We start from the raw sequence: 27,501 nt of genomic DNA on the forward strand, positions 1-27,501 counted from the left end.
CTTGGTGGTTTCAGAGGCTGAGCATCTGGATGTTTTAAACATACAAAGGAATTGCTGGAGCAAGCAAAAGCAGAGAGCCCTGCAGAAAGTTAAGATGTGCTGCTGATAAGCAACTGATGGGACTTTACAACAATTCAAGTCACTGGCAAAACAGGAACGCTCTTCCCAAGATAAAGGAGGACACAGGAAACAAATAGGAATTTAAAGAGAATGGAAGTGCACATTTCCTTCAAGTGTGTTGGTTGCATTTTCAAAGTCCTTTTGCTCCAGCTCTCTATCTTTCACCCAACTTCAGCTCCTCCACCACCAACATTTAGGCTTTCAGAAGATGCGGCAGGCCGAGAACTGATACCATCACCCATTATTAAGTTTCCAGGTGACATTTCTCCCAAAACAGACAAAGAATTGGCATTGGTAAGTTCTGCTTATTATATATATATCCCAATTCCCTGAGAAGAAACAACACAGTCTGTCTTGTTGAGTTTTAAATCTGGAATCAAAACAATCACTTTTGAGTTCCAAAATTATTGGTTTGGGGGAAAGAACAGAGAAGAAAGATGGTCAACCTTCAGATGTAAAGTTCTATTTGTTCTTGTAAAACTTTTGAAGAGTTTCTTTTTAATCTAAGTTTTTAAAAAAATGGGTGCATCCACATAAAAAATATTGAAATAGTGGTTGTTTTAAAGGAAAAATCCGGGCATTGATTAAGAAGTTTCCATTCAGATTGCCATTTTATAGTAAGGGGTTTGTTTGCTTGCGTGCTTGTTTTTCTCAGTTGTCATAAAATGTTGTTGTTGTGTGCCTTCAAGTCATTTTTGACTTATGGCTAGCTGAAACCATTCCCCAAATGATACCCCTGTAATTTATGAGGCATCACTTAAGTGTAGCCTAAAGGGCCATTTACAGTTTAAATCTGGCTTCATTTTTCTGTAAGAATAATTGCTAGTCTGAACACAGATCAGCCTTAAGCAGTAAACTGCGCCTCTAAGTTATTCCAGACCTATGTTCTCTAAGTGTTACTGGAAATAGCTATGATACCTAAAAATGTAACATTTTTAAACGATGCTACATTAAGATGTATTTTTTTCATCTTTGATTTTAAAAATGACATTATAGCAAAAGAAGTTTAGGGAAAGTAAGACAAACATACTGAGTTGTCCAGTGTAGTCTTAGCAATGTTTACTCTGAAGAAACTCCTCCTGTGCTCAGTGGGAGTTACTCTCATAACCATGCATAGCATTGCTGCACAACACAAAAACTCCTTGTTTGTTTCCCCAAAAAGTAACTCCTGTTGAGGTTCACAGGCCATGTGTATATGTTCCTTCAAGTTGCCTATCAACTTAAGGTAACTTATGGTGACCCCAAGAATTTCATAGGGTTTTGTTAGGAATACCAAATGGTGCTTTTGTCAATTCCTTCATCTGAAATAAATGACATTATAGAAACATTGTAGAAAATATAGAAAACACCAGGTATTTATTAGCAGTCTCTCTTGCAAGTATTAACTAGGGCTGACCCTGTTAGCATCTAAGATAAGTCAGAATCTGGTGCCTTTAAGGTATGCAGGCCTAGATTAGGTCCTTCCTTCCCTAAGGCTGAGATAATGTGACTTCTCCAAAGTCACCCAATGGGTTTCCATGGCTGAGCAGGGATTCAACACTTAGTCTCCCCCCAAGTCCTAGTCCAACACTCAATCCACTAAACCATGCTAGTTCCCAATTCTCCTCATTCATTCAGAAAGAGTATCTGGGGATATAATGTGGCTACCTCTAGTATGATTCTAGGAATTGCAGGGCCCTGCTCAGCTGTATGGAGACACTGTGCATATATTTACTTATGTAAGGTCTTTTCTGATCTTCGTATGAACCTACAGGAGGCCCATGGTTAACTAAGTGGAAGCCAAGATGACAAAGTTGAAGCTGTTGTATTTTGGACATGCTATGAGAAGGCATGACTCACTCAAAAAGACATTAATGCTAGGAAAAGTGGAGGGCAGTAGAAATAGAGGTAGAGCACATGCCAGGTGGATAGACTCAGTCAGAGAGGTCATGGGGATGAATCTACAGGAGCTGAGCAGAGCAGTGGAGGATGGGGGCTTGGGGATGTCAATTAATAACAATGAAACCTTACTCAAAAGTGACTGGCTGAGACATCCCTGCTGCATAGGCCCTGGTCAGCTAATACTGTGGTGGTTAGTAGCCTGGGGTGGGTTGAGTTTGTTCCCTTCTCTCCCTCCAAGTATTCCCTTTATTAATTATGCACTGAACCTAATTCAATGATTAATTCCAGCTAAAGGTGGCTTAACAAGTAGGAACTTCATTACGTCAACAAGGAATTGTTGGATTCAACAATGAGTTGTGGGTGTCTGCCAGCTTGCACTTAACAACTAGCTTTAAGGGAATAAAAAAGTGGGAATCAAGTGGGTATGTATTGTTGGACACAACTCCAGCAGTCCAAGCCATTACTGTGGATGGTGAAGAATGCTGGGGTTGAGAATCCAACAACATCTGGAGGACTTCATGATTCTCCTCTCTGGTTTGGACCAATGTGTCATTTCCATTTATAAACAGAACTGTATATTGCTCAACCAGGAATCACCAGAATGTCAATATCCACTCTAAGACAAAAGCATAGAACCTTACTGATGACCTTCACTATGCAACACAGGAAACTTGTGGTTCAGATCATCAGATGGCTGGATTTATCATTAATTATAAACAGATGTTGAAGGCATACTGGAGTGGTTGCTGTGATTATCTTTGCCTGTGGGTCATCATTTTTGAAAAGCTCTCTTTTAAAAAAAAGCTGTGCATAACATATTAGGGCACATCCTATTCTTTCGAAAGCTGAGACATCCTGGGCTCTTTCACATTACACAATTATAGCCCTATGTTTCCACTTGAATTGCCATGGTTCTTCCATTGAATGGAATCCTGGGATTGGCAATTTAACAACAGACATATAGTGTCTCACTGTATTACACACCCCAAGATAGGAGGCAGCAGGCTTTGCAGTTGCAGTGGAATCATAGTGCTATAACTGTGTAGTGTGAAAGGGCCCAAGATCTCAGCCAGAATCTCCTTGTGGACTTCCTGAAGACATTGAACTGGTCATTGTGAGAAACATGACTCTGGACTTGCCTTTTACTTTAATTCAGTGAACTCAAGGTAATATGGCCTGGGAACCCTAAGCCTAGCCCAGGTCTCTCAGCTCAAATTATCACACACACCTGGGGCATAGAATTCAGAGACATAGCCATGTTAGTTTGGAATATCAATATGCAAAGGGGTCTTATAGCACCTTTGAGACTATGTGAAAGAAGTTGTAGCATAATGTTTCAAAGGAAGTAGATCAAGTCTACGAAAGCTTATGCTACAACTTCTCCTCTCCCTGCAAAATTAGGAGTTCATCACATGGGGCTTGGAGAACGCGACTGGAGTGGAACAGAAGGGAGTGGGAAGGGAATGGAATTGTGGGAAAACTCATATTATCACACAGGGGAACAGCAACGATGCCGCCAGAAGTTCCCAATCCATTCCCCATCCGTACAACAGCAGCTGATTTTCAAGAACGATTCTGAACTGTCCTTGAAAATTGGCTGCTGTGGGATGGATGTGGAATGGATTGGGGACTTCCAGCGGCATCGGCAGTGTTCTCCTGTGAAATAATATGCATTTTCCCCCATTCCATTCCGTTCCCGTACCACTCCCTTCCGTTCCGCTCCGGTTGCATTATCCAAGCCCCATGCGATAAACTCCTTAGTCTAAAAGATGCTACAAGATCTCTTATCAACCAAACAACCTCCCTCCCATCCTCCCTCCCCATCATACTTGAACCTTAAAGGATAGCTATGTTGGGCCAATGACAGATGGCACATGAAAGTCTAAACTAGTGTCTACCTTCTCCAACCTGTTCTCGCATCCACTGTTTTGGCCCCAGTTAGTGCACTTAGTGCACTTGTTCAGCAGGTAAGAATGAACTGCAGTCCAACTCATATGGATGACAATAGATTGGGAAATGCCAGCCTGTATTTTGTTTGAAGCAGCCTTGAAAACTTGCCCACAGCTTCCCGATCCAATTCACCTGCCCAAATGTTGTTGTTGTTGTTTCACAAAAGAATGAAGAACCATTAACATCTTCACCACTTCCATTTTCCAATCTCACCATTCTAACCATTGAATGTTCATGCTCTCCCTAGTCGACCTGATGAGTTTTCAATCTGAACTGGAAAACATTGTTCAGTTGCATCTGTCTTGTTTTCTTCCTTGTTAAAGCAATACCTCAACAAGTACTATGGGTGCCCCAAAGACAATTGCAATCTCTTTGTGCTGAAAGATACTTTGAAGAAAATGCAGAAATTCTTTGGGCTTCCTGAGACTGGAGAACTGGATCAAAACACCATAGAAACGATGAAGAAGCCTCGTTGTGGCAATCCAGATGTGGCCAACTACAATTTCTTCCCTAGGAAACCAAAATGGGAGAAAAATCTTGTGACGTACAGGTATGTGGTATGGTCATGCAAAGTCTTCTGTTTAAATCAGTTGCTTTAAAAAACAATATTTTTTTCTAATGGTTTTGGCATAGAACTTGGAAAAGTTATTTTTGACTACTGCTTCCAGATGTCACAAGCCAGTATGGCCACCAGCAATTCTGGGTTGGGTTTCTAGGAGATTTAGTCCAAAAAGTAACTTTTTCTAAGTTTTGTTTTTCCTCATGCTCTTCATTCTACGTAGCCATGAAGGAAGATCACAATCTCACAAGGTATATTTCAATACTGAGTAAGTATAGCAACTGGATGCCATTTTAATTTTCATGGGCCAACCTTATAGAATCTGGGCTATTGTAGTTTGTTGAAGCATTTAGAATAGTAGTGCATTCCCTTGAACTACCACACTAGAGCTTTTTGGTGCCACTTAATGAAACTACAAATACCTAGATTCCTCAGCAATTCAATTGGTATCAGAATGCTACAAATGTGTCGTGTGGATACTTTATTGTCCTCAAACATGATTGTGTGCAATTATTTGCAATGAAGTGTCTCTTTTTTCCAGTTGAACCAGTATGCCCATTGTTACATCCAGGTTTTAAAAAGCATAATGACATCAGTGAGGCCTCCCTCTCTATATGGCCTCACCCTTTTCACCACTCTGTCCCAACTACCCATTTACTTGCTCTTTCTCTTTGTTTCCAATCTATTCAGGTCTTATCTGCACTGCAGAAATAATCCATTTGACACCACTTGAACTGCCATGGCTGGCTGCTATGGAATTCTGGGATTTGTAGTTTTGTGAGATTTAGCCTTCTCTGTCAGAGCAGTCTGGTGCCATAACAAACTACAGATCCTAGAATTTCATAGCATTGAGACATGGTAATTCAAGTGGTGTCAAACTGCATTACTTCGGTGGTATGGATTAGACCTCAGTTGTTCAGGGGGAGATGACAGTAAGAGGCTGGTCCATCTTCTCACTCTTATCCTTTCTTGAATGATCTAAGGTTAATATACAGGATGATGGTTAGTACAGTGGTCCCTTGGTATCTGCTGGGCTTTGGTTCCAGGACCACCCATGGATACCAAAATCTCTGGATGTTCAAGTCCCATTATATACAATGGAGAAGTAAAATGGTGTCTCTTATATAAAATGGTAAAATCAAGGTTTGGTTATTTTGGAGTGTGTATCTGTGTGGATATTAATATTTTCAAGCTGTGAATAAAGAATCTGTGAATGCAGAGGGCCAAGTGTATACAGTTAATGATAACTTTTCTAATGGTTGGTGTAATTGGAGATGGTCCTTGTTGGGCAGCTCCTGAGAACTATACACCTTGAGAAAATCCACGGATAGATCCTGCCCCTGAATCTATCAGTGGATTTTCTCAAGGTGCATAGGTCTTAGGAGTTGCCCAACAAGGACCATCTCCAATTACACCAACCATTAGAAAAGTTGTGGTGATACTATTGTGAGAGCAGGAAAGAAGAAGGACATAGTGCTCTAAATCGTTTTGGTTGGCCCCAGCTAGACTCATTGCTTCAGTTATTGACTGGTAATAGATAAATCCCATATGCTCATTGAGTCTACTCTAGTTGAGATTAACAATAGGATTCATGCATTTAACATTTTGTCCTAAATGGAGATGTAGAGAGGAAGGCTCAGACACACCATATGGATTGGATAGGTCCATGTCTACAGCAACAATGGGTGATGTGGTTGGACTACACCTTTTCATCTCCATTGGCTATCCCAGATGAGGCTGATAGATACTGTAGTCCAACTATAGCTGAAAGTGTTACTTGATCTACAGCAGGAGTGGACAGAGGCTGTTGGACTACAACTTTCCATCTCCACTGATTACACCAAATGGGGATAATGGGAACTGTAGTTCAACCACATCTGAAGGGTCACTTGAAAATCATGTGGACTTCCAGATGTTATTGGACTGCAGCTCCCAACATTTTTCACCACTGCCGATGTTAGCTACAGCTGCAGTCCAGCGTATCTGGAAGGCCAGATGCTTCCCAACCTAGTCTACAAACTTGTATGGGGCAAAGCATGGGTATGATGCAGGTTTCCCAAATCAAAACTTCAGCACCAAGATATGATCCAGTCTTTCTGCAGCTAGAGCAATCCTAAGTGTTTTGTATTCTTTATTAGCAAGACCATTTCTTCATTTCAAGGATTATCCTATTATTCCAGAACACTGTGACTTCTAAAAGCATAATAATGGTTATTCCTTGCTTCCAAATCCTTCTGCTCGTTCATGGAACAAAACACCGCAGGCTCCACAGTGTCTGCCTCTCCCTCTCTCTCTCTTTTAAAAATGATCTGGCACTTCTAGCTGGAGATGATATTAACCCCACAGCCATGTTATGTCTGCAGAAACAAAGCAGACCAGAAATTACAGTGTGATTTGGGCAGCACATATTTTAACAAGCACTTCATCATCCATTAAAAGTCTGGTTGAATCAGTTTTAGGAGCAGGACGTACAGTGGGAGTCTTTTAATGATTTCCATATCTCTTTAAGCCTCAGGGCTCAGTGTTTAGTGTCTGCATATGTGCCTCCTTTTCCTAAAACTCCTAGATACGGTGATGCAAGACTGGAATGAATAATGGTACAAATGCAGGCAAGGAAAAAAATAAGGGAGAAGAAAGAAACCGAAGAGAGAGAACATGTCAGTGGCTACAAATCTTAGCTCTCTTATTCAGGAGTAAGTCCCAGTGAACACAGTGTGGAACTCGCTTCCGATTAAATACAACTATATAGATGCCAGGAATAAACTCTTCTAGAACATGGCCACCTAGCCCAAAAAACCCACAAAAAACTATATATAGATGCATTATAAGTTTTCAATATCAGATCCTGCAACAGTTAGGAGCATACCTTACTTAGGTGTCCAGCCTTTGAGATACTGATGGGTGAATTCTGAAGACAAATTTCAGTCACACGCCTAGGAACGGATGAGATCTTTGAATTCTCTCCAAGAAATGCAATCTTAAGATAACAAGGAGGGTTTATACCATGCAACATAGTTATTTGTGCATGTAATTATTACCAGGTTTATTTTTAAAAGTTTAGATCCCATCAGTTTCCCTGAAAGGGAGGAAATTAACATACGCCTTGCTCCTTCCCTCTGCCCAGACATCTACACCTTTAGCAGTAGCAGCAGAGGGATGGTATGTGTGTGTAGAAGTATAATCCTGCCCTATTTCAGAAATGGCACAATCCGTTACACCAAGCTGGTAGGAGTAACATATTAAAGGGCACACATTCTTGGCAACATCAACTAAATGTTAACTAAAATTCATGGTAAGCTGACCTTTCTCTACTCATTGTGGCTTTGATATTTGCAAATTTATTCACAGATTTGATTAATATGTTCTCTCTAGGAATCTCTAGGTCCTCCAATGCAACTCTATGGTCAACTTTAACTAAAAGTAGCACTGAAAGACCTAGAGATTCCTAGAGAGAATACTCTACTAGGCATTTGTAGCTCCTTCAATGCAGTTCTATGGTCAGTGTCTGTTGGACGTTGACCACAGAGTTGCACTGGAGGACCTAGAGATTCCTAGAGAGGTCTCCTCACAGGTAAAAATATTGTGGGTTTTTTATTTGCAGTTTTTCCATATTCCATGGGGGTCTTGTGCTCCTAATGCCAGCGAATATGGATGGACAAGTGTATATTCTTCTTCATCATCACTTTTTTCTTTGCTTCTCATTGTTTAGGATTTTAGGGTACACACCAGATCTGGACTCGGAAACAGTGGATGATGCCTTTGCCCGAGCCTTCAAAGTCTGGAGTGATGTCACACCGCTGAGTTTCTCCCGAATTCATGATGGGGAAGCCGATATCATGATCAATTTTGGACGGTGGGGTAAATAAGCATAGTAATTACATATGAAGGCTTACAAACTGAGATTCAGCACCTCTGGGAAAGGAGAAGAAGCATAATTCAGGTAGTGATGGATGCTCTGGGAGCTAACAAAATGTCTTGCCATACCTCGGATGATAATTCCACCATTGCAGAAAGAGACATGGCTTGGAATGTGCCATCTTATCCCACTTCCACATCCTCACATTGTGTTTTGGTCCCACTTTTGCAATTCAAAGGCCCCTCTAGGCGACCTCAGTACTCAGTGTATTGTCATTGTTTCTACTCATCCAAAAGTCCCAGAGGTTTGATCCTGTGATCCCTGGCTCCACTACAACTATCTCTAGATGATTTAGATTAATAAAACATGATTGCCAGGAGAGAAGAAAAGCAGCCCAGCCTTTATTTCAATCTTCCAGTAAAAGGAGGCAAAATAGAGATTAGCCAACCTTATTTTTTGGTTTCTGGTTGGTAACCCGAGATAAGAAAGGGCTACTGTTTTCACCCCTGCCTTCCTATCATGTCCATCTAACTCAGAGTTCACAGAGCCAAATGAAGGGCTAAGTTTCAAGTGTCTGGGGTTTGTTTCCAAGTGGCAACGTCTCAAACCAAGAAAGCACTTGGTGATGCCAAAGCAACCATGGGCAGCACTGGCAGCTAGGCCAAAAATGAGAAAGTGATGAATAACAAGATTATGCCCTTGCCAGAATGTTTCTTTTCCAAGAAATGTTTTCAGGGAAATAAACAGGGGAAGCCAAGGACTGGCCTTCACCCATGAAGTAAACCAAGACTCGGAGAAACTCAAGGCAAAAGAGACATGGGCGGATTCATATATCCACATTTAAAGACATGTGGATGTTGGGGGAAATCAACCAGGGTGGCATTGGAGATGGGAAAGGAGTCCATTTTTTAATGTTATTTGGTCAAGGCCAGAGGAACTTTCGTCTTATCCAACAACAAATAAAAGTCAGCTGGATCTAAGGTAGCAGTTTAGAACATCTCCTTGGCTGGTTGTTAAACATGATAGTATATCATCAAGATGGTGTATTTTAGAGACCTTGACATGTTAGTCTGGAAGAAGACCAAAGGGATCACTATTCCTTCTTACAGAATTACAGGTCCCCTGTTTTACTAGAAAGATGCTACAACTAATAAATCAATGCTGTTTTTCTCATTTAGAGGTTACGTTTCACTCTGTTGGATGCCGTATCAGTTGACTCTTTCTTTTTGCAGAACATGGTGATGGTTACCCTTTCGATGGCAAAGATGGACTCCTAGCTCATGCGTTTGCACCTGGCCCAGGTGTTGGAGGAGACTCACATTTTGATGATGATGAACTCTGGACTTTGGGCGAAGGACAAGGTATGCCAGCCATTGATATGCTTGGACATCACTCCTTAAAAATTAATATACCACCCTTACTCTATTTCAGTTTTTAACAGCAGTTGGAAAACAGTCGGAGGAAAGAAGCATTCATTATTTTAATCATAAAATGTCAACAGCATCACTTTTGAGTAACAGTCAACACAGTTCCCATTTCCTGAATTCGTTGCTGATCATTTTAGTAATGTTTAATGGAATTTTTAATTGAACTGCTGAAACCAAAATTAATTAACAAATCAAACACTGCAGTAATTGTTATATTTTTTATTATCAACTTATTAATTTTCTGTTATGATTTAACATTAATATGGTAGAAAGAATAATAATGTTTTCAGACCTTGTTTAAAATATGTTGAAATATCAATTGTGGCTAGATATGGGACAGGTGAGTCTCATGGATTTCATGCTGATTCATCCAGTTGAAATTAGTTGACTAAATCATCATCATCATCATCATCCCAAGGTCTTGTTACAACATGATTTCATTAAACCTTCATTACTGGAAAAGGGAATTAATTGCAAATAACTAGTTACTTCATTGTGACCATACAATTCTCCAATCTTCTCTGGTTTTGGAAGCTAAGCAAGATCAGAGCTGGTCAGGCCTTGGATGGGAGACCACCAGGAAATACTGAAGTTGTCTAAGAAGAATAAGGAAAAAAAATATTGCCTGAAAGTCTGGAAAGCTGCTGTCCATTAGATGAACAAATGTTGTGACAAGCTATAAAATGACTTCCTAAGTAGTTCCTTCTTCCTAACTAGTTACTTCTAAGCTCTGGGAGATCATGTCTCTTTTTTAAAAGATTGCAGGATTTGAGAGGTGGGATGGTAAATTTATTGTGACTAATAGATGGGAGCTAGCCTCTTACAGTGGTTTCAGTGCCGGACTAGGACACTAGAGATGAGAGTTCGAATTTTACTCTCAGCCATGGAAACCCAAGGCTCACTATCTCAGCTTTAGAGAAAAGCAAGGGTAAACCTCCTCTGAACAAACCTTGTTAATACAATCCATACAGTAGGTTCACCATAGACAGGGTCACTATAGATCACAAATGAATTGAAGGCACCTGCCAACAACATTATGACTAATAGTGGATCAACAAAATCTCAGAACAAAGTCTTTCTTGGGTCTTCTGTAACTCTGGATTCAGGGGCTTAAAACTGGGGTTTTGTGCCTGTAGCACTCAAACTATCATCCCTGTCAAGGAGTTAGCATTCAATATATATATATATATATATCTTGGGTCCTTGCTGAGTTAGATATTGTTCCACTGATTATGAAAGATCTTGCATTGAGTAGCATTTCCAGCTGGATTTTTTTCTTCTTCTGATTTCTGTGCTAGCTCTTCTTGCAGCCAAGTTCTTGTTTTGAAGTTCCAGTCTACAAATTCTGTTGAGAAAGGCCATGTTTTGACTGTGACCATTACTGACAGATTCTCGCTCATTTACTTTCAAGTTGTTCGGGTGAAGTACGGCAACGCAGACGGAGAATTCTGCAAATTCCCATTCTTGTTCAATGATAAAGAATACAACAGCTGCACGGACGCAGGGCGCAGCGATGGCTTCCTTTGGTGTTCGACAACGTACAACTTTGACACGGATGGCAAATATGGATTCTGCCCCCATGAATGTAAGTTGCATAGCAATGATAGCACTATTGTCTTTAAGAAGAATGTGTTTGAGAATGTGTTGTGAGGTTTGTTTGTGTGGCATGAATAAATGAACAGCCTAGATTTTTAGTCTCCATGTTTGATCAATTGGTAGATCCATGTGCATTGGATTTCCTAAGTGGGGATGTGTGACTACTGGCAGATGTTCAAATATGCAGTGGTCCTTTCGCATTTGCTGGGGTTAGAGATGAAGGATCCCTGTGGATGTGGAAAACCCACAAATAAAAAACTGCTGTTCTTTTAAATTGAGAGAACAACTCTCTAGGAATCTCCAGATCCAGTGCCAACTCTATGGTCAACATCTGCCAGAATTTGATCATAGAATCATTCTGGAGGACCTACAAATGCCCAGAGAAGTGTTTCCTCTAGGAATTTCAAGGTCTTCATTGCAACTCTATGGTCAACTTCTGGCAGAGTTGCACTGGAGGACCTAGAGATTCCTAGAGAGAACGTATTAATTGAAACTGCAAATAATCAAATCCACAAAGTCAAAGCCGCAAATGTGGAGAGCCAACTAGCTATGTGTGCAATGCTACATCCACTCTGCAGAAATAATGCAGTTTGACACCATTTTAACTGTCATGGCTCCATGCTAGGGAATTCTGGGAATTACTTTTGTGGCATATTAACCCTTCTCTGTCAGAGAGCTGTGGTGCCACAACAAACTACAAATCCCAGGATTCCATAGGATGGAGCCATGGCAGTTAGTGTTGTCAAACTACATTATTTCTGCCTATTACAACATTTAAAGAAGTCATATGTACATTTAAAGAAGTCACATGTATCACTTATAATGTAAAGATGAACTTTACATTATAGGTGATACGAGGGACCTTAAATTTTAGCTGCCTTTATCCCATCTCATGGTGTTATTAAAGGAGATTCACATTCTCAGAGGAGAAAAACAATGTTTGCAATCCACCTTGGGGTATGTTTAGAATACATTTTTGCAGTATAATCTGCTTTGGAGTTGTGTTTTTCTTTCTTTCTTTCTTACAAGTCTTTTACAAAATGCCTAGTTTTTAAGCAGAGAAAGCCTTAACCATATCGACACATCCAAGAAATTCTGTATCCAGTTCCATCGTATTGGCCAGGGATGTAGAGAATGCTACTTATGGAACCTGGCAAAAGGCAGTTAGTTTTGGCTGCTCACTTTGTGAGCTGTGGATATATAAAGCCAAAAGTCACAGAACACTTCTCTCAGAGATTTGGAAGGAATCCTGAAAAGAGAAACAAGAAGGGGAAAAAATAGGTTCATAGCATCATGGAACTGGGGCAATCTTGCATTTAGTTCTGGCTTATTAGCAAAGTTTCTTCCCTTTTTTGTCTCTCTGTGCAAAGAACAAAAAAGCCTCTCCTTTTGGCAGTGATTATTCCACTATGAAGCAATTTTGCATGAGTTTCCATATGTGTTTTTCCCCCCTTTGCAACTGCACTGTGATTCAGATAATAAAATACTCTATTAAAACATGGCGGCTGCCAGACCTACAGCTGGACACGGCTTAAGGAGCAAGTGAATGACTCATCGCAGCCTCCCCACCACAAAATTATTTCTTTGATTTTCAGTGGAGAGTCTTCATGAGGAAAGGATTTGAAATGGGCTACTATAATATGTCTTCTGTCAGCACTATCTTGACCTACATTGTTAGTTCTTAATCAGGGGAAAACAAGCCAGAGCATCAGCTATTGCTTAATTTGAATGCTATGATAGCCCTCGAGTTAGCCATTGTTCAACTCACTGAATATTATGCCTGAATATAGTCATTAGATCACTACTTTGGAGTATGGCGCGGTATATACCACCCCAAAATGGAGGGGTGGAGGCATCCGGTTTTCCTCCGGAGGGATGCCGCAGCAACCAAACTGCTCAGCATCCCTCTGCCCCAAAAAGAGCCTGGAAAAATGGGTTCTTTTTAAGGTGCCCAGTGCATGTCACGAGTGAGCCAATGGCACACCAGTGATGTAAGTGACGTGCAGCGACATCTGTATGGTGTGCTTCGCTTACATCATCATGGCAGTGCCCATGTGAATGGGACGCCGCCATGATGCCGCCGTTGTTATACACTAGGGTTCAGGAGCATGCAGTTACTAATATTAGCGGTGGCTCACCGCTTTTGGCTCATCTGTCATGGGCCTATATTTCAATGCTTCGTTGTTGTCATGTACCTTCAAGTTGGCACCACATTGCAGAGATCCTATCCTAGGGTTTTCTTTGCAAGATTTATTCAGGAGGATTTTACCACTACTTTCTTCTGAAGCTGAGAGAGTGTAACTTGCCCAAGGTCTCCTCGTGGTTTTCCATGGTTGAAATGGATTCAAACCATGGTCTCCTAAAGGCCTAGTCCAACCCAACACCATTGTTGTGTGCCTTCCAGTCGTTTCCAACTTATGGAGACCCTAAGGAGAACCTATCATGGCATTTTCTTTGCAAGTTTCTTTAGAGGGGGGGTTGCCATTGCCATCCTCTGAGGGCGAGGGTGACTTGCCCAAAAGTGGGTTTACATGGTGGATCATTTCATATCAATGTTTATCTTTTGGCTGAAGAGTTTCTATTTTGTTTTGTTTGCAAGCCGTACATCAAATGTATATTATTCCAAAAGAGATGCATGTCTCATTTACATAGAATGCTGTCTGCTCATGAACTGAATATACAATAGGTGAATGCACAAATGCTTTCCCACTACTTCACTTTTATTCTTCTTTGTTCCCTAGCACTTTTCACAATGGCTGGGAATTCTGATGGGCAGCCCTGTAAATTCCCCTTCAAATTCCAAGGTAACACCTATGACAGCTGTACAACCGAAGGAAGAACAGATGGATACAGGTGGTGTGGAACCACTGAAGACTATGACCGAGACAAGAAATTTGGATTTTGCCCAGAGACAGGTAGAATAACTCTGACTACATATAATGTTGGTGTGCTGTATTGCTTTGAGAGTTGAGATTAGGATTCAAATCCCCTCCCAGCATGACAAATAGATAACCTTGGTCAAGTCACACTCTTTCAGCATAAATAGAAATTAAGGGCACATCTTGAAGGCATATAATAGCAACTAATATATGTCAGCACAGTTATGTTGTTGTTGTTGTTGTTGTTGTGTGCCTTCAAGTCATTTCCAACAGATGGTGAGCCCAAGACAAACCTATCATGGGGTTTTCTTGGCAAGTTTGATCAGAGAGGGTTTGTCATTGTCACCCTCTAAGTCTTAGAGAGTTTGACTTGTCCAAGGTCACCCATTGGGTTTATATGAGCTGGGATTTGAACCCTGGTCTCCAGAGTCATAGGCCAATGCTCAAACCACTACACCATACTCATGGATGCCACTAATGTATGACTTGCACAATGGGTACCATAGCCATATACTCACTCATTGTGCAATGGGAAATTAGGTTCATACTCACCAAGGCAAAAATGAAAGATAAGCTTGCCTGTGCATTTGTGGAATGATGGGTTGTGTTAGGAACTGCACTTACCTCTGGGAAAAGTGCAGCCATTTGTACAATGGCTCTTATGTTACTGTAGCTCCACAACCAGATTCCAGACATAGATACTGATAATGTGCAGGGTGAAAAGGATGCAAAGAAATGGAAGCAAATGAAGCCACACCAACTAGTGCATGTACCAGTTCTAGGTGTATTCATTTTTATTTCTTTATTTTAAAAAAGAAATTATCCTGGTTCTAGAGTTTTAGAATAGCACAACCTAGACAGCGCGAACTCACAAAACAATACATCAGCTGAATGGTGTGGACTAAAGTATACAATTTGTAAATAATTATTGTACACATGCATGTGTCCTCACAGCAATGTCCACTGTTGGTGGGAACTCAGAAGGTGCACCCTGCGTTTTTCCTTTCATCTTTCTGGGGAATAAGTATGAGACCTGCACCAGTTCAGGACGTCAAGATGGAAAGATGTGGTGTTCCACAACTAGCAACTATGATGAAGACCGCAAGTGGGGATTTTGTCCAGACCAAGGTAGTCCTTCTCATAAGTATACATATCCAAGGGTGGTGGTGGTTGTCTTTTGGGGGAATGGTGAGTTGTGCTTGCCTGTTGCCACAAAACAAAAGACATGAGGCATTGGACATGCATTACCACCTAAAGGAAACTTGCCCAGTTTGGAGTTAAAGAATGGAAGATGGATTGAAGACAGCAGTGCATTTAATGACATGCCAGTTCAGATATCAGAATTTTGAACAATCCAGTACCAAAGCAAACATGCACCTTACCATATCATTGATTGTCCTAAGAGTTAGTAATCCTGATGACCCATGTAAAGGTTGGGGAGGCTGTGTTTTGAACAGGGTCGGAGAACCCCAGACCCTAAGGCCGAATGTAGCCTTTCTGGGCTTCCTATCTGTCTCTCTAGTGCAGTGGTTCTCAACCTTCCTAATGCTGCGACCGTTTAATACAATTCCTCATGTTGTGGTGACCCCCCAACCATAAAATTATTTTTGTTGCTACATGCAAATATGTGTTTTCCAATGGTCTTAGGTGACCCCTGTGAAAGGGCCGTTCGACCCCCAAAGTGGTCGTGACCCACAGGCTGAGAACCGCTACTCTAGTGATTCTCAAATGACCATGCCTCCTACTTGCTGTTTTCTCAGTTTTTAATACATCCTTTCTCCAGTCCCAATTTTAAAAGATTGAAAAACCTCTCCTAAGACATTAAGAGTTTTGCTAAAACATGCTGGTATTTTGTACTTTTGTCCCCAGGTCAACACTGAAACATTGTTCCTGAGAACTTATCTGAAAGCGAATTAGGCCTTTTGGGTGAAAGACATTCCCTACCTGATTATCCATCCTACACCCAAATCCAGAATAACAATCTTAACCATCAATGGACAGTGGTGGAATCCCTTTATGGTACAGTGCGCCCACTCCATATGTGGGCTCACTATTCCAGTTTACGCGGAAGCCGCGTCACCATTAAATGAATGGTGCATGCACCCGCAGCATGCGTATGTTGTGCTGCTGCAAGCATGAGCCCATTATATTGAATGGGGCTCAAGCTTACGCAGGATTTGCCTTACGTGGGGGGGGTGTGTCTGGAACGAATCCCCCACGTAAGGCAAGGCTCCACTGTAGTAGCAAGGATTATCATCTGTTCTGGGTCATCGTTGCTATAATTACAAATAATATTTGTAAATATTCCATAGCACCTCAAAGGTTTAGCCAATAGATATGGAAGTCTGATTGCAATATAATGAAACCACATCTCTTTCAGCCCCGAGTGATGGAGCTTTTAGCTGTGAAGTTGACATCATAGATAGATGCATAGATGGGTTATAAAACTTATTTTTCTTCCAGGCTACAGCCTTTTCTTGGTTGCTGCTCATGAATTTGGCCATGCCATGGGACTCGAACACTCTGAAGATCCTGGAGCCCTCATGGCTCCCATCTATACCTACACTAAGCACTTCCGGCTTTCCCAAGATGACATTCAAGGAATCCAGGAGCTCTATGGTAATGATTTCTATTTGTCCAAAGTAGGGATGGAAAGAATATTTGAAATCAGTCAAAATAAAATTGCAAAAACAGGTTTTTAGCAAATCAAGAAAGGCTGAATGGAAGAATAATGGGCTGATGAAAATTTTCACAGTTTGAGATATGTTCTGGACAAAAATCAGTTTCATGCAGAAAACAGGATTTTCTGCAAAAGAAATAAAACTATTTTTTCTATGTAGAAACTCATATTTCTATGCAGAAATATCATTCCCTGTGAAGAAAAAAATGTTTCTGATGCAGAAAATGCTGCGCAAAAACTACCACATGTGAATTTTTCGTTGAATAAGTCCCGAATTGTGAATAGGCTTTTGTAGTTTTTCTCACAGCTCTTAGAAAATCATTCCTTGATTCCTTTGAGAAGAAAATTAGGAACAAATTATATCCGTAGTCCAAAGCACTTCAAGTATATTTTCGGCTGCACCACAACTGCAACAACTATTCTGAAAGATACTGAATGAGAGGTGTTTATTCAAGAACTCTCACACTGTCCCATAACTCCCATTGTGTTCTTCAGTCACTTCTCTAATTCCTTCAGATATAAATGTGGAATTAAGTGTAATTGATTTTATTCTTGTTGTTGTCATTGCAATATGTAAAGGAAAGTACACTCTGCAAAGTTCCATTTTTCTTTTATTTCCAGGGGGTTCTACAGATGTCGGTCCAGGTCCAAGTCCAACCCTTGGGCCAGTTACTCCTGAACTGTGTGGTCAAGACATTGTATTTGATGCTGTCGCTCAACTCAGAGGGGAGATCTTCTTCTTCAAAGACCGGTAAGTGAGAGAAATGGGTTTGTTTGATAAAACTTAATTGGAATTGGAAGAAAACAGAACCTGGAAGATGATAATTAGGCAGTGTTCATAAAATGAAATATACAAAATATCTCAAACAATGAAACAATGACAGCTCAAACAATGGCTTTCAGGCTTTGCTCCAAGGAATTCCAGAGTTCTTCTCAAATTCATCAAAGATTCCTCAGTGAGAAAATAAGAAATGTTAGGCAGGTTTCCTCTCACTTTCTGGGGGGAAAAGACTACATTTTGTACTAGAGTTCCCAGAGCGCCTAAATCAGTTTGCTCTTTGGGAGATTCGAAGATTGGTAATATTTTAAAAAAAATAACTTTTTCTGATCTCTGGACATAAAAATGCAGGAATCACAACCCACTGCATGGGTTGGTCATCGTTCTAGCCAAATTCGAAATGCCACTGTGATTGCCTCTGGCCATCCAGTTGTGAAATGGATGCACACACAACAGCTGCACTGGATATGTAGCAAATGGGGCCATGTTTCACCCACAATGCTTTGGAGTGCCATTTCAGTGGACCTGTTCCAGTGATGTGGTCCCATTCCGATGACAGCCTCTAACAAAGTTCTTTTTTTATTCTTTCCAAGATCCTGTTTCGGCTTCATAAAATACAAAATTGGCTCATGCTAATAAAAAGCTCGAAAGGCAATCAATTTGCTAGATGTTGACCAAATTGCAGTTTTGTTTCATTACAGGGGGGCTTGGAAAACCTGTTGCTTGTGGAATTGGCTGACTAGTGTAAGCTTATTTTTTCTCCCCTGATTTGGACAAAATGGAGTGTTCACATTCATTAAATGGAGATTGAAAGGGGAAGAGATGGAGAGAGAGAGGAAAGTGCCTCTGTTAGCATTCTGTCCCTTTCTGCCCTAAACCTTCCCACTGAAATTAAACTAGAGGCTTTTTTATATGCTCTTAAATCGGAAGAGGATATCGCCTCTACATAAAAGAGCTCCTCAATCACCCCCCCCTTTATTTCTCTGATGAATGCTTTTAATGCTCCAGGTTTCATTTACAGCCAAGCTGTTTGATAGATGATTATTAGATGTGATCTTTTTAGTTGCTACAATCATAATCATCCGGAGTAATGTGCCCAATACAAATGTTGACATTTGCCAAATGCATATCCATCTGTTCGATGTGCAGAAATGGGGATGGCTGAAAGAGTTTTAAGTGCCTTGTAAATGGGTTTATTTGCTGGGATAATTGAAGTGGCAAAGGCTTTCCCTCCCCTTTTTGTTCTGCAGTGAGAATTAATATGAGTGGTAAAGATGTTAAAAACAGTTAATGGCCGAGCATAGCAAATGAAGGGATCAGCTGGACAGAAATACAAGGATGTAGCTACAGGAGGGCAAAATGAGGGTGTTGCCCTCCAAATAAGCATCCCCCCCACAGTGATTTTTTTTCATTCACCAAATTTGTAGCATTACTGTAATTTAAAACTTCATTTGAGTAGTTGGGTATCCAGAGAAAATGGACAGGCAAAGGGTACAGCTGTGGAGTTTTGGTTTGAGTGTTGGATTACGAATCTGAGGCCCAGTACAGAAGGCAGGGAGCGGTGTGCCCATGCCGATTCTAGGGTTCTGGAGTGCACACCAGCCACACGCTCCGGAACCCTAGTCCGTACAGACTCCATCATCATGGCAGCCTCCTGTCCACATGGCAGCCACCATGATGACGACGATGACACGCAGCATCCAGACGTCACTTCCAGGAAGTGGCGTCATGGCGGCGCCCTTTCCCCTTTACAGCACTTAGAGCAGCTTCTTTTTGGCAGTACATCGGTGCTGCACAGTGTGGCTGCTATAGTACCAACGAGGGGGAAAGACGGGTGGCACAGAGCCACCCTTCTGTACCAGGCCTGAGAAACCAGGATTCAAATCACCATTAGCTATTGAAACCCACTATGTGACCTCAGTGAAATCACATTCTCTTAGCCTTAGAGGGAGGCAATGGCAAACTTTCTGGGAACAGATCTTGCCAAGAAAACCCGGTGATATTTTCACCTCAGCTTGGTCATAAGTGATAAACAGCTTGATGGCACACGACAAGCAAAGTGACCAAAGGGGTGCAAAAAAAGGAAAAATAAGAGTTCTAGGCACAAGGACTCTTATGCCCCCCCTCCAGCTTCTTTGAGCTGGATGAGACCTCTTGATGAAATGAGATGTCACCGCCTATTGATGTACCCCTTTTCCTAGTGACTCAGTGAGAAGTTACTTTGGGGTTCTACTTGCACTTTCTGTCTCTGATGCTGCAGAAATTTTCCTCCTCCCCAACCCTGGGAGGGAGGTGAAATCAAACAAAAAACACCATTTTCAGTGTCCATTTTCTGCAATGCTAGATATTGGGGGACCCAATAACCCTTTCCCACTGCCCTGACTGGTGAATCGCAAAGCCAAAATATCTTAAAATTGGGGCTGTCGTTGCCAAAAATGTATATTTTTGCCTAACTAAAGTAGTAAGATTATTTGAACCTGGAACAATGGGTGCTTAATATACATTCGGCCCTCAGTACCTACTGATTCTTTATCCACAGGTTCAAGCATCCATAGCTTGAAAATGTTCAAAAATATATACATTCCCAAAAAAGCACACTTTGATTTTGCCATTTTATATAAGGAGTACCATTTACCAAGCCATTATATTTAATGGGATTTGAGCTTCCATGGATTTTGTTAACCATCGGGGGGGGGGGGTTCCTGGAGCCAAAACCCAGTGGATACCAAGGTATATCTGTATATCTTTCCAATTTGGGAAAGTGAGTCTTTTAGCTATAGTATGAATAAGTAAATCTGTTGGGTCAGTCAAGTTCCAACAGTTAAATTCTACATTTCAGGAATATCATCTTTCTTCTTTCTTTCTTTCTTTCTTTCTTTCTTTCTTTCAAATTGATATAAAAGAAAAGCATGACTGACTTTCTTTGATGATTTCTATTTTAAAATATGTAGTAATTATATGTTTATATTGCTGATATGAGTTTTGTGTGCCAGTGTGTGTGGATGTATACACAGACACACAAATGCACAGACGCACAAATGTATGCATGCCCTTTTGCCAGCACTGATGAGAAACAGATGTGGCAATGAATCAGCTCTTTGTAAACCTTCTCTGTGATTTCCCCCCTCCCTGACTAGATTCATCTGGAGGACAGCAAACCAACGGAACAGGCCTATGGGTCCTTTGCTTGTTGCTACATTTTGGTCTGAAGTGCCGGAAAAAATTGATGCTGTCTATGAAGCCCCTCAAGAAGAGAAGGCTGTCTTTTTTTCAGGTAGGGTGCTGATGAAAACAAGTCAGCATTGCATTACTTTAGCATTCCCTTTGGCCTGTTTTCTTAAACATGGGGGCAACAAAGCATGCAGTGTTGACCATGCAGTTAGGAAATGCGGGAAAGGTCTTCTTACATTTCAAAGCAAAGTGCCACACCTCTGCCATCCAGGTTGGAAATTTGGAGATGGAAGGGGGTCTTTAATCCTTTGCTCATGCCAGAGTGCTAAAGTGAAAACCCCACCCACCCGTTCATCCATTTTTATTTTTATATTTTTGGATATTACACCTATTGCCTGCTACCTCCATTTGGAGCAGGAATGATCAACTTTTGCAACCAGAGAGCTGGATTCAGTTTCTCAGAGGTCACAAAGGAGAGGTGCACAAGGCCAGCGACAAAATAAATGATCTGTAAAATACACACAGACTGCATGTGCACTGTAGAAATAATATACAGTGGCCCGTCCAAGTCTGTGCACTTGAAATCCACAGACTTGAAAATCTGTAGAGGGGCGACCACCATTAACATTAATGGGGCATGCGCCTGGATGCATACACCTCATTCAAACCTATGGGGCTTGAATATGCACAAAAATTTGGAACTCGGGGGGCGGGGGGTCCTGAACAGATCCTCTGCATGTTCCAAGGGGCGACTGTAGTTTGCTTTAACTTTCACGGCTCAATGTTATGGAATTCTGGGGACGATAGTTTATTGTGGCACCAGAGCTCTCTTACAGAGAAGCCTGAATGTCTCTCAAAACTACAGTTCCCAGAATTCCATAGCATTGACCCATGGCAGTTAAAGTGGTATCAAACTGGATTGTTTCTGCAGTGTGGACAGTTCACGCACACACACACACACAAACACACAGCTGTCCTGGTTGTGTCAGAACAATTCCAATGAATCCTCTGCCATCCCACTTTTCAGCTGATCATCCACCATCTTGCTGTCTCAGGGATTCTGGGAATTGTAGTCCAAAAGCCAGTTGTGTTTTGTATAATTGTAGTCCAGCCACAACTTGGAACTTTTGGAAGCTCTGATCCCGATTTGAAGGACTGGAGCTGAAACTGATACATGTGTTTCTTGCCAAACTCAAATACTAGGTTCTCTCTTCCAAATGTCTAATGCAACAGCTATGCTGTCTGGAAGGGCAAGGAGAGCAGAAAGAGATAGAGAAAAGCTAATTGCCCGTTGACTGTTTATCTCCATGTATCTGCATATGTAATTCTATGCATCCGTTACAGCTGCGTTGACTAGGTTTTCAGTGGTTTTAAAAAGTCCAGCCAGCAAAAAACAAAACAACAATCCTTCAACATGGATCAAAATTTCCAAGTATGATAAAAAGGTGCGGAACAGGTTGGTTACATGCAGATGTACAAAGGAAGGAAAGGTCCAGTAATGAACTCCACATGTCTGCATGCTTGCTGAATTTGGATTACACAATAAATTGGATGTCGCCAAAACACCTCATTTGTCTATGTCCAAGCATTACATCCACCAGCACTCCAGGGGAATGCACGACAAAGAAGGGATTCAATACTGTTTGCTAAATAAATTCAATTAGTCCGCTATAAGGAGGGAAAACAACAAATGATCCAAATTGGCAGATTGCTCAAAGGTCAATAAGCAAACCTGATTGTTCTCAATATTATCAAACAATAACACCCACAATTTAGATCCCAATCAATTTTAAAAGACAAAATAAAACATTAGGTTGGCTTACATTTAAAGATTTCCTTTGTGAGAATTTCCTTTGTGGGAAAAGCAAGGGGTTTTTTGGTGCAGAAAATGACCAAGACAGAACACACACACACATACAAAGTGCTGGGGTGTGTTTACACTGTAGAATTATAGCAGCTTGATTCCACTTTAAATACCATGGCTCCTTCCTATGGAATTCTGAGATCTGTAGTTTGGTCAAACATGTCCTCCTTTGAACTGTAGCACTGTGTTATCCAGCCGAAATGTCTGAGTAATATTACCTCCCCGAATCACAGATTCCAAGATTTCATAAGATGGAGCCATGACAGTTTAAATGATATAAATAATGTTTTAAGTGTATAGCATGGATGCACAGCTAGAATGTGAAATGGATAACAACAGTGGGAAAATGCAAAAAGTGTCCTGATTTGGCAAGAGCTGCACATGCACTGCACAAATCATCCAGCTTGACCCCACTTCAACTGCCATGGCTCAATGCTATGGAATTTTGGGAATTATAGTTTGATGTGGCACCAGGGCTCTCTGACAGAGAAAGTTAAATGTCTCACAAAACTACAAATCCTAGATTTTCGTAGCATTGAGCCTTGGCAGTTACAGTGATGTCAACCTGGATTATTACTGAAGTGTGATTGCAGCCAGGGACAGTTCTGCTTAATCCTCTGTTGTCTCACTTTTTCAGCTGTTTTTTAAACTCGGTGCATAAAACATAAATGCAAATTGAGTGATGAGTTGTGACATGTCACTCAAGGACACAAACTTGGAGGTACCTCCTAAAATCCCATCTTGTACCCACTGGACGTGTGGGCATCCCAGGTTGGGAACCCTTGCTTTAGTTGCTTTAGTTATGCAAAAGCAAACTGCTGCAGCTTCATTAGTCATTTTGCCATCTTGACCACATTCTGATGTTGTTTAGCCATATAGGTCCCAGTTTTCCTTGGTGAAATGTTGGAGGGTATGACACCTATAGTATCTCCATCACCACCAGTCTCTGATATGACTAGGGAGTTTCTCCACCTCCAGACCAAGAGGTTCCAGTGTCCCTCAGTTGTCCACTGTGAAAGCTTCGACACAAACTTATATTCCTTGCCTCCTCTATTTTCCCTTTAGCTAGTGAAATCTGAGAACCTCTGATTGAAATAGCCCCTTTCCCCAGGCCATTTCCTGTTAACCTCATTTGTAAGTGAGATGACTCGAACTCAATGCTTTATTTTCTTATAGGAAACGAATACTGGGTTTACTCAGCCAGCACTTTGGAAAGAGGTTATCCAAAGAGGCTTACCAGTCTGGGTCTACCTCCTGATGTGCAACATGTCAATGCAGCTTTTAACTGGAGCAAAAATAAGAAGACCTACATTTTTGCAGGGGACAAATTTTGGAGGTGAGATGTAATTGCTTTCTCAGCAGGTAAGCCAAGGATGAAGTGTCGTAATGCTAGGTAAGGTTTATAATCCGTTACGTTTGGGATTACAAACAGAAAAACAGCCCTTTGTGGTTAGATTGCTCTATTCTAACTGGAAAGGAATGAAAAGTCATTTAGACTACTGCAAAGTTTTGTACATGGGGCTGCCTTTGAAGATTACATAAGTTGGTTCAAAATAAAGCATCAAGATTGCTAACCAAGTGGAATATATTTTAGAAACAATGTCATAATAACCATCCTTTGTCCTCCTCCTGAGGCTTAATGTGAGACAAACTGGAACATCCCTTGAGTTTTACATCTTCTTGGAGGCTTGCAACCGCAGGGCATTTTGGAGAAATAAAAATGCACACATACCATTTGTAACTTGGAATTTGGAACCAATTTCTAGGTTTAATTTGTTGCTTCATGCCAATTATAGTTTAGCGTTATTCAAACCCGGCCATTTTATTATCCAGTATTTCTTTACTGGTTCCCATTCTTTTTCTGTTTTGTCTATTGATTTATCATTTATTAAAGCTGTTAAAATGTCCGTATCTATAGCCTCTTTTAGCTTTATCATCCATTCTCCACTTGATGGAATTATTGCATTTTTCCAATATTTGGCATAGATGATTCTTGCTACTGTTATCATATACAGCAATATTCTTTTGTATTTTTCCCCACATCCTTTTCTGTATTATAAGTCATGTTTAGTAAGAAGAGTTCTGGGTTTAATGTTAATGTCTTTATCTGTAATATCTTTCTGATTTTTTTCATGTGTTTAAAAGAAATCATGTTTTGTAGATACAATGAAGTAAAGAAGAAAATGGATCCTGGCTTCCCTAAATTAATTGCAGATGCTTGGAATGGTGTTCCAGACAACTTAGATGCTGTGTTGGATGTGAGCGGAAGTGGTAAGTGGCCATCTGATTCAAAGGGTTGGTTGTGGTTACTGTATTTATTTATTTGCTTTTATTTCAAGGATTGATATCCTACCTTTCTTCCACAACAGCATTCAAGGTGGGTTACATTAATTTAAAATTGTTGCTCTTCTGAGATCAGCTGCTTCAGTCTACTAATATCTGATTCCTTGGAGACATGCTTTTTTTGTGACAGTCACCAAAGCCTGTAGCCATCACAGACTTTTCTCCCCACTTAAAATGTCGTATTGCTGCAATGAAATTCAGGAAAGGTAACCCATCTCCAGCTTTTAAAAATGCTCAGTAGGTCAGTGAACCAACTCTGGATTTCAATGGTACACAAGCTATTTTGAAGGACAGATGTTAGCATCTTTGTTGGCACCTTGAACATTGAATCTAGAACCCACAGCAGGCTTGCCGTGCCACTGATGAGGAAGCCACCTGACATCTCTGCTCACAAACCATTCCATTTGTGCTATGATCAGAGAGTGTTACATCATATAAATATATCAAGGCTTATTTCTTCTGCCTTACAGGTCACAGCTACTTCTTCAAGGACTGGTATTATCTCAAACTGGAAGATCAGAGCCTAAAGATAGTCAAAGTTGGCAACGTGAAATCCGACTGGCTGGGTTGCTGAGCTGCGTGATCTTTTAGTAACCAAAAGCCAACCCTCTCACCCCCTCAAAACCCCATTTATACTTTTTTTATTTGTAAAAGTCCTATGTCATACTTGTAATTAGAGATAGATCTGTACGCTAATTCAAGGGCCAGTCTGGAACTGGAACCATATCACCAAGTACCACTACTTGACACAATTCTTTTGTTAGATCGTTTGACCAAGCACATTTATTTAGGAGGATGTTCCATCGAAATCATGAGTTCTGCTTCAGACTTGTCGCATATTGGCTTGGGAATACTGGGTACACCAGGACTTTGCTTTCTCTTCCTCTTTCTTTCTTTCTTTCTTTCTTTCTTTCTTTCTTCTCTTTCTCTTCCCCCCCCCCCCCCCCTTCAATTAATTTAAGACATTGGAACAAGAAACATTCACTTATCTAGCCTGTGTTGTGGCTATATAAGTTATATATTTTCTACATTGGTTGGTGCTCGAAAAATAAACAGCATCCTGCGATTCCCTGCTTTACTGGGGCCCTTTCGCATTGCCCAATTCTAGCACAAAGGTTCCCCTTTTAACTGTCATGGTCTTGATATATAGAATACCAGATTTTATTTTATAGGGAAGGGCATATAGAATCATCTTCCAGAGAGTTCTAGGGGCTCCCAAAGTACAGACTCCAAGATTTCATAGGATTCAGCCATAGCAGTAAAATCAGGATCATAATGCTTTAATAGTATGGAAATGCCTCCGGTTTTCCTGAAATAAGTGTCTATGGAGCAAATATGAGACTTGGCATTTTGTAAGTGAGGTGTGAGGACATAAATCCAATCTATGCCATTTTAATCCGTGTTTTTTGGTTGTTGCAGAAATTAGAATTCTGTTCCACTCCTCAAATGTTTGAAAGTGCAGATTTGAGCTTCAATATTCCAAACCTCCAATGCCCACATAATATGTGCTTGCTATCCTCAAATTTAGGTGCCCTTGACTGGTGCTATCTTATTATATGTGTCCATATATGTTTCTTTCAAAGAGGACCTTTAAAAACTGTGATTTAATTTAAAATTATCTTTAGAATCTGGCCTTTGTGCATACATGCACCAAGGTCTTGCACACATTTAGCATAGCTTAAATATACACAGACGTAAGTATACTATACCTTCCAACATTTCACAGACAAAAACCAAGATACATGTGGCCAAGCACCATCAAAGTATGGTAAACGTAGCAAAATTAATTAAGGAGGAGGAAGAGACAAGCCAGAAGAGACTGCAGCATCTTACTTTTTGCCTGAAAAGGCAAGATCCCCCCTACTTTGCTGCCTGCTGAGTTAATTCAATGCAAACTACTTTTGCACTCACCACTCAGTTTGAAGCAGTTGAAGTAAGAGGAGAAAGTAGGGCTGGACAGAGAAACTGGGACATTTTAAAAGTGGCTTAAAAAGTGGGACAACTGAGGATTTATTGTGGCCCTCTTTGCCAAAACAGGACAGTTGGGGCGTACAGTATCCTGGATCCAATAGCTGCCCAACTATTTATGTTATGGGCACCAAGATTTTGAGCACACCTCTTATGCAACACATAATGTGGTTCACCCCAGCCATCAAATCAAAAGTGACTGAGAGAATCTGCAGAAGGATTTGCTTGCCCTTTTTGTGTGAGAAACCATGCTTATGCCATCTCTGATAAAATGCAAATGCTTTTACCCTAAATTAATATATGACACTGAAGTTAGAATTGTCCAATCCATTGTATTCCCCATCACCATGAATGGATGTGAGAGCTGGACAGTGAAGAAAGTGGATAAGAAGAATATCAATTCATTTGAGATGTGGTGTTGGAGAAGAA

At 40.8% G+C, this 27,501-nt stretch overlaps 1 protein-coding gene across 1 annotated transcript; it reads left to right on the plus strand.

Moving 5' to 3' along the window:
* On the plus strand, nucleotides 1–27,501 carry MMP2 (matrix metallopeptidase 2). Its single transcript, XM_042438442.1, has 13 exons — nucleotides 1–414; nucleotides 4,275–4,501; nucleotides 8,220–8,368; nucleotides 9,599–9,727; nucleotides 11,205–11,378; nucleotides 14,131–14,304; nucleotides 15,223–15,396; nucleotides 16,732–16,887; nucleotides 17,570–17,699; nucleotides 20,864–21,000; nucleotides 23,938–24,097; nucleotides 24,923–25,032; nucleotides 25,575–27,501. The coding sequence occupies exons 1-13, from the start codon at nucleotides 211–213 to the stop codon at nucleotides 25,676–25,678; spliced, it is 2,028 nt and encodes a 675-aa protein (XP_042294376.1). The 5' UTR covers nucleotides 1–210; the 3' UTR covers nucleotides 25,679–27,501.

This window comes from Sceloporus undulatus, chromosome 8 (genome assembly GCF_019175285.1).
Source record: "Sceloporus undulatus isolate JIND9_A2432 ecotype Alabama chromosome 8, SceUnd_v1.1, whole genome shotgun sequence".
Lineage (NCBI taxonomy): Eukaryota > Metazoa > Chordata > Lepidosauria > Squamata > Phrynosomatidae > Sceloporus > Sceloporus undulatus.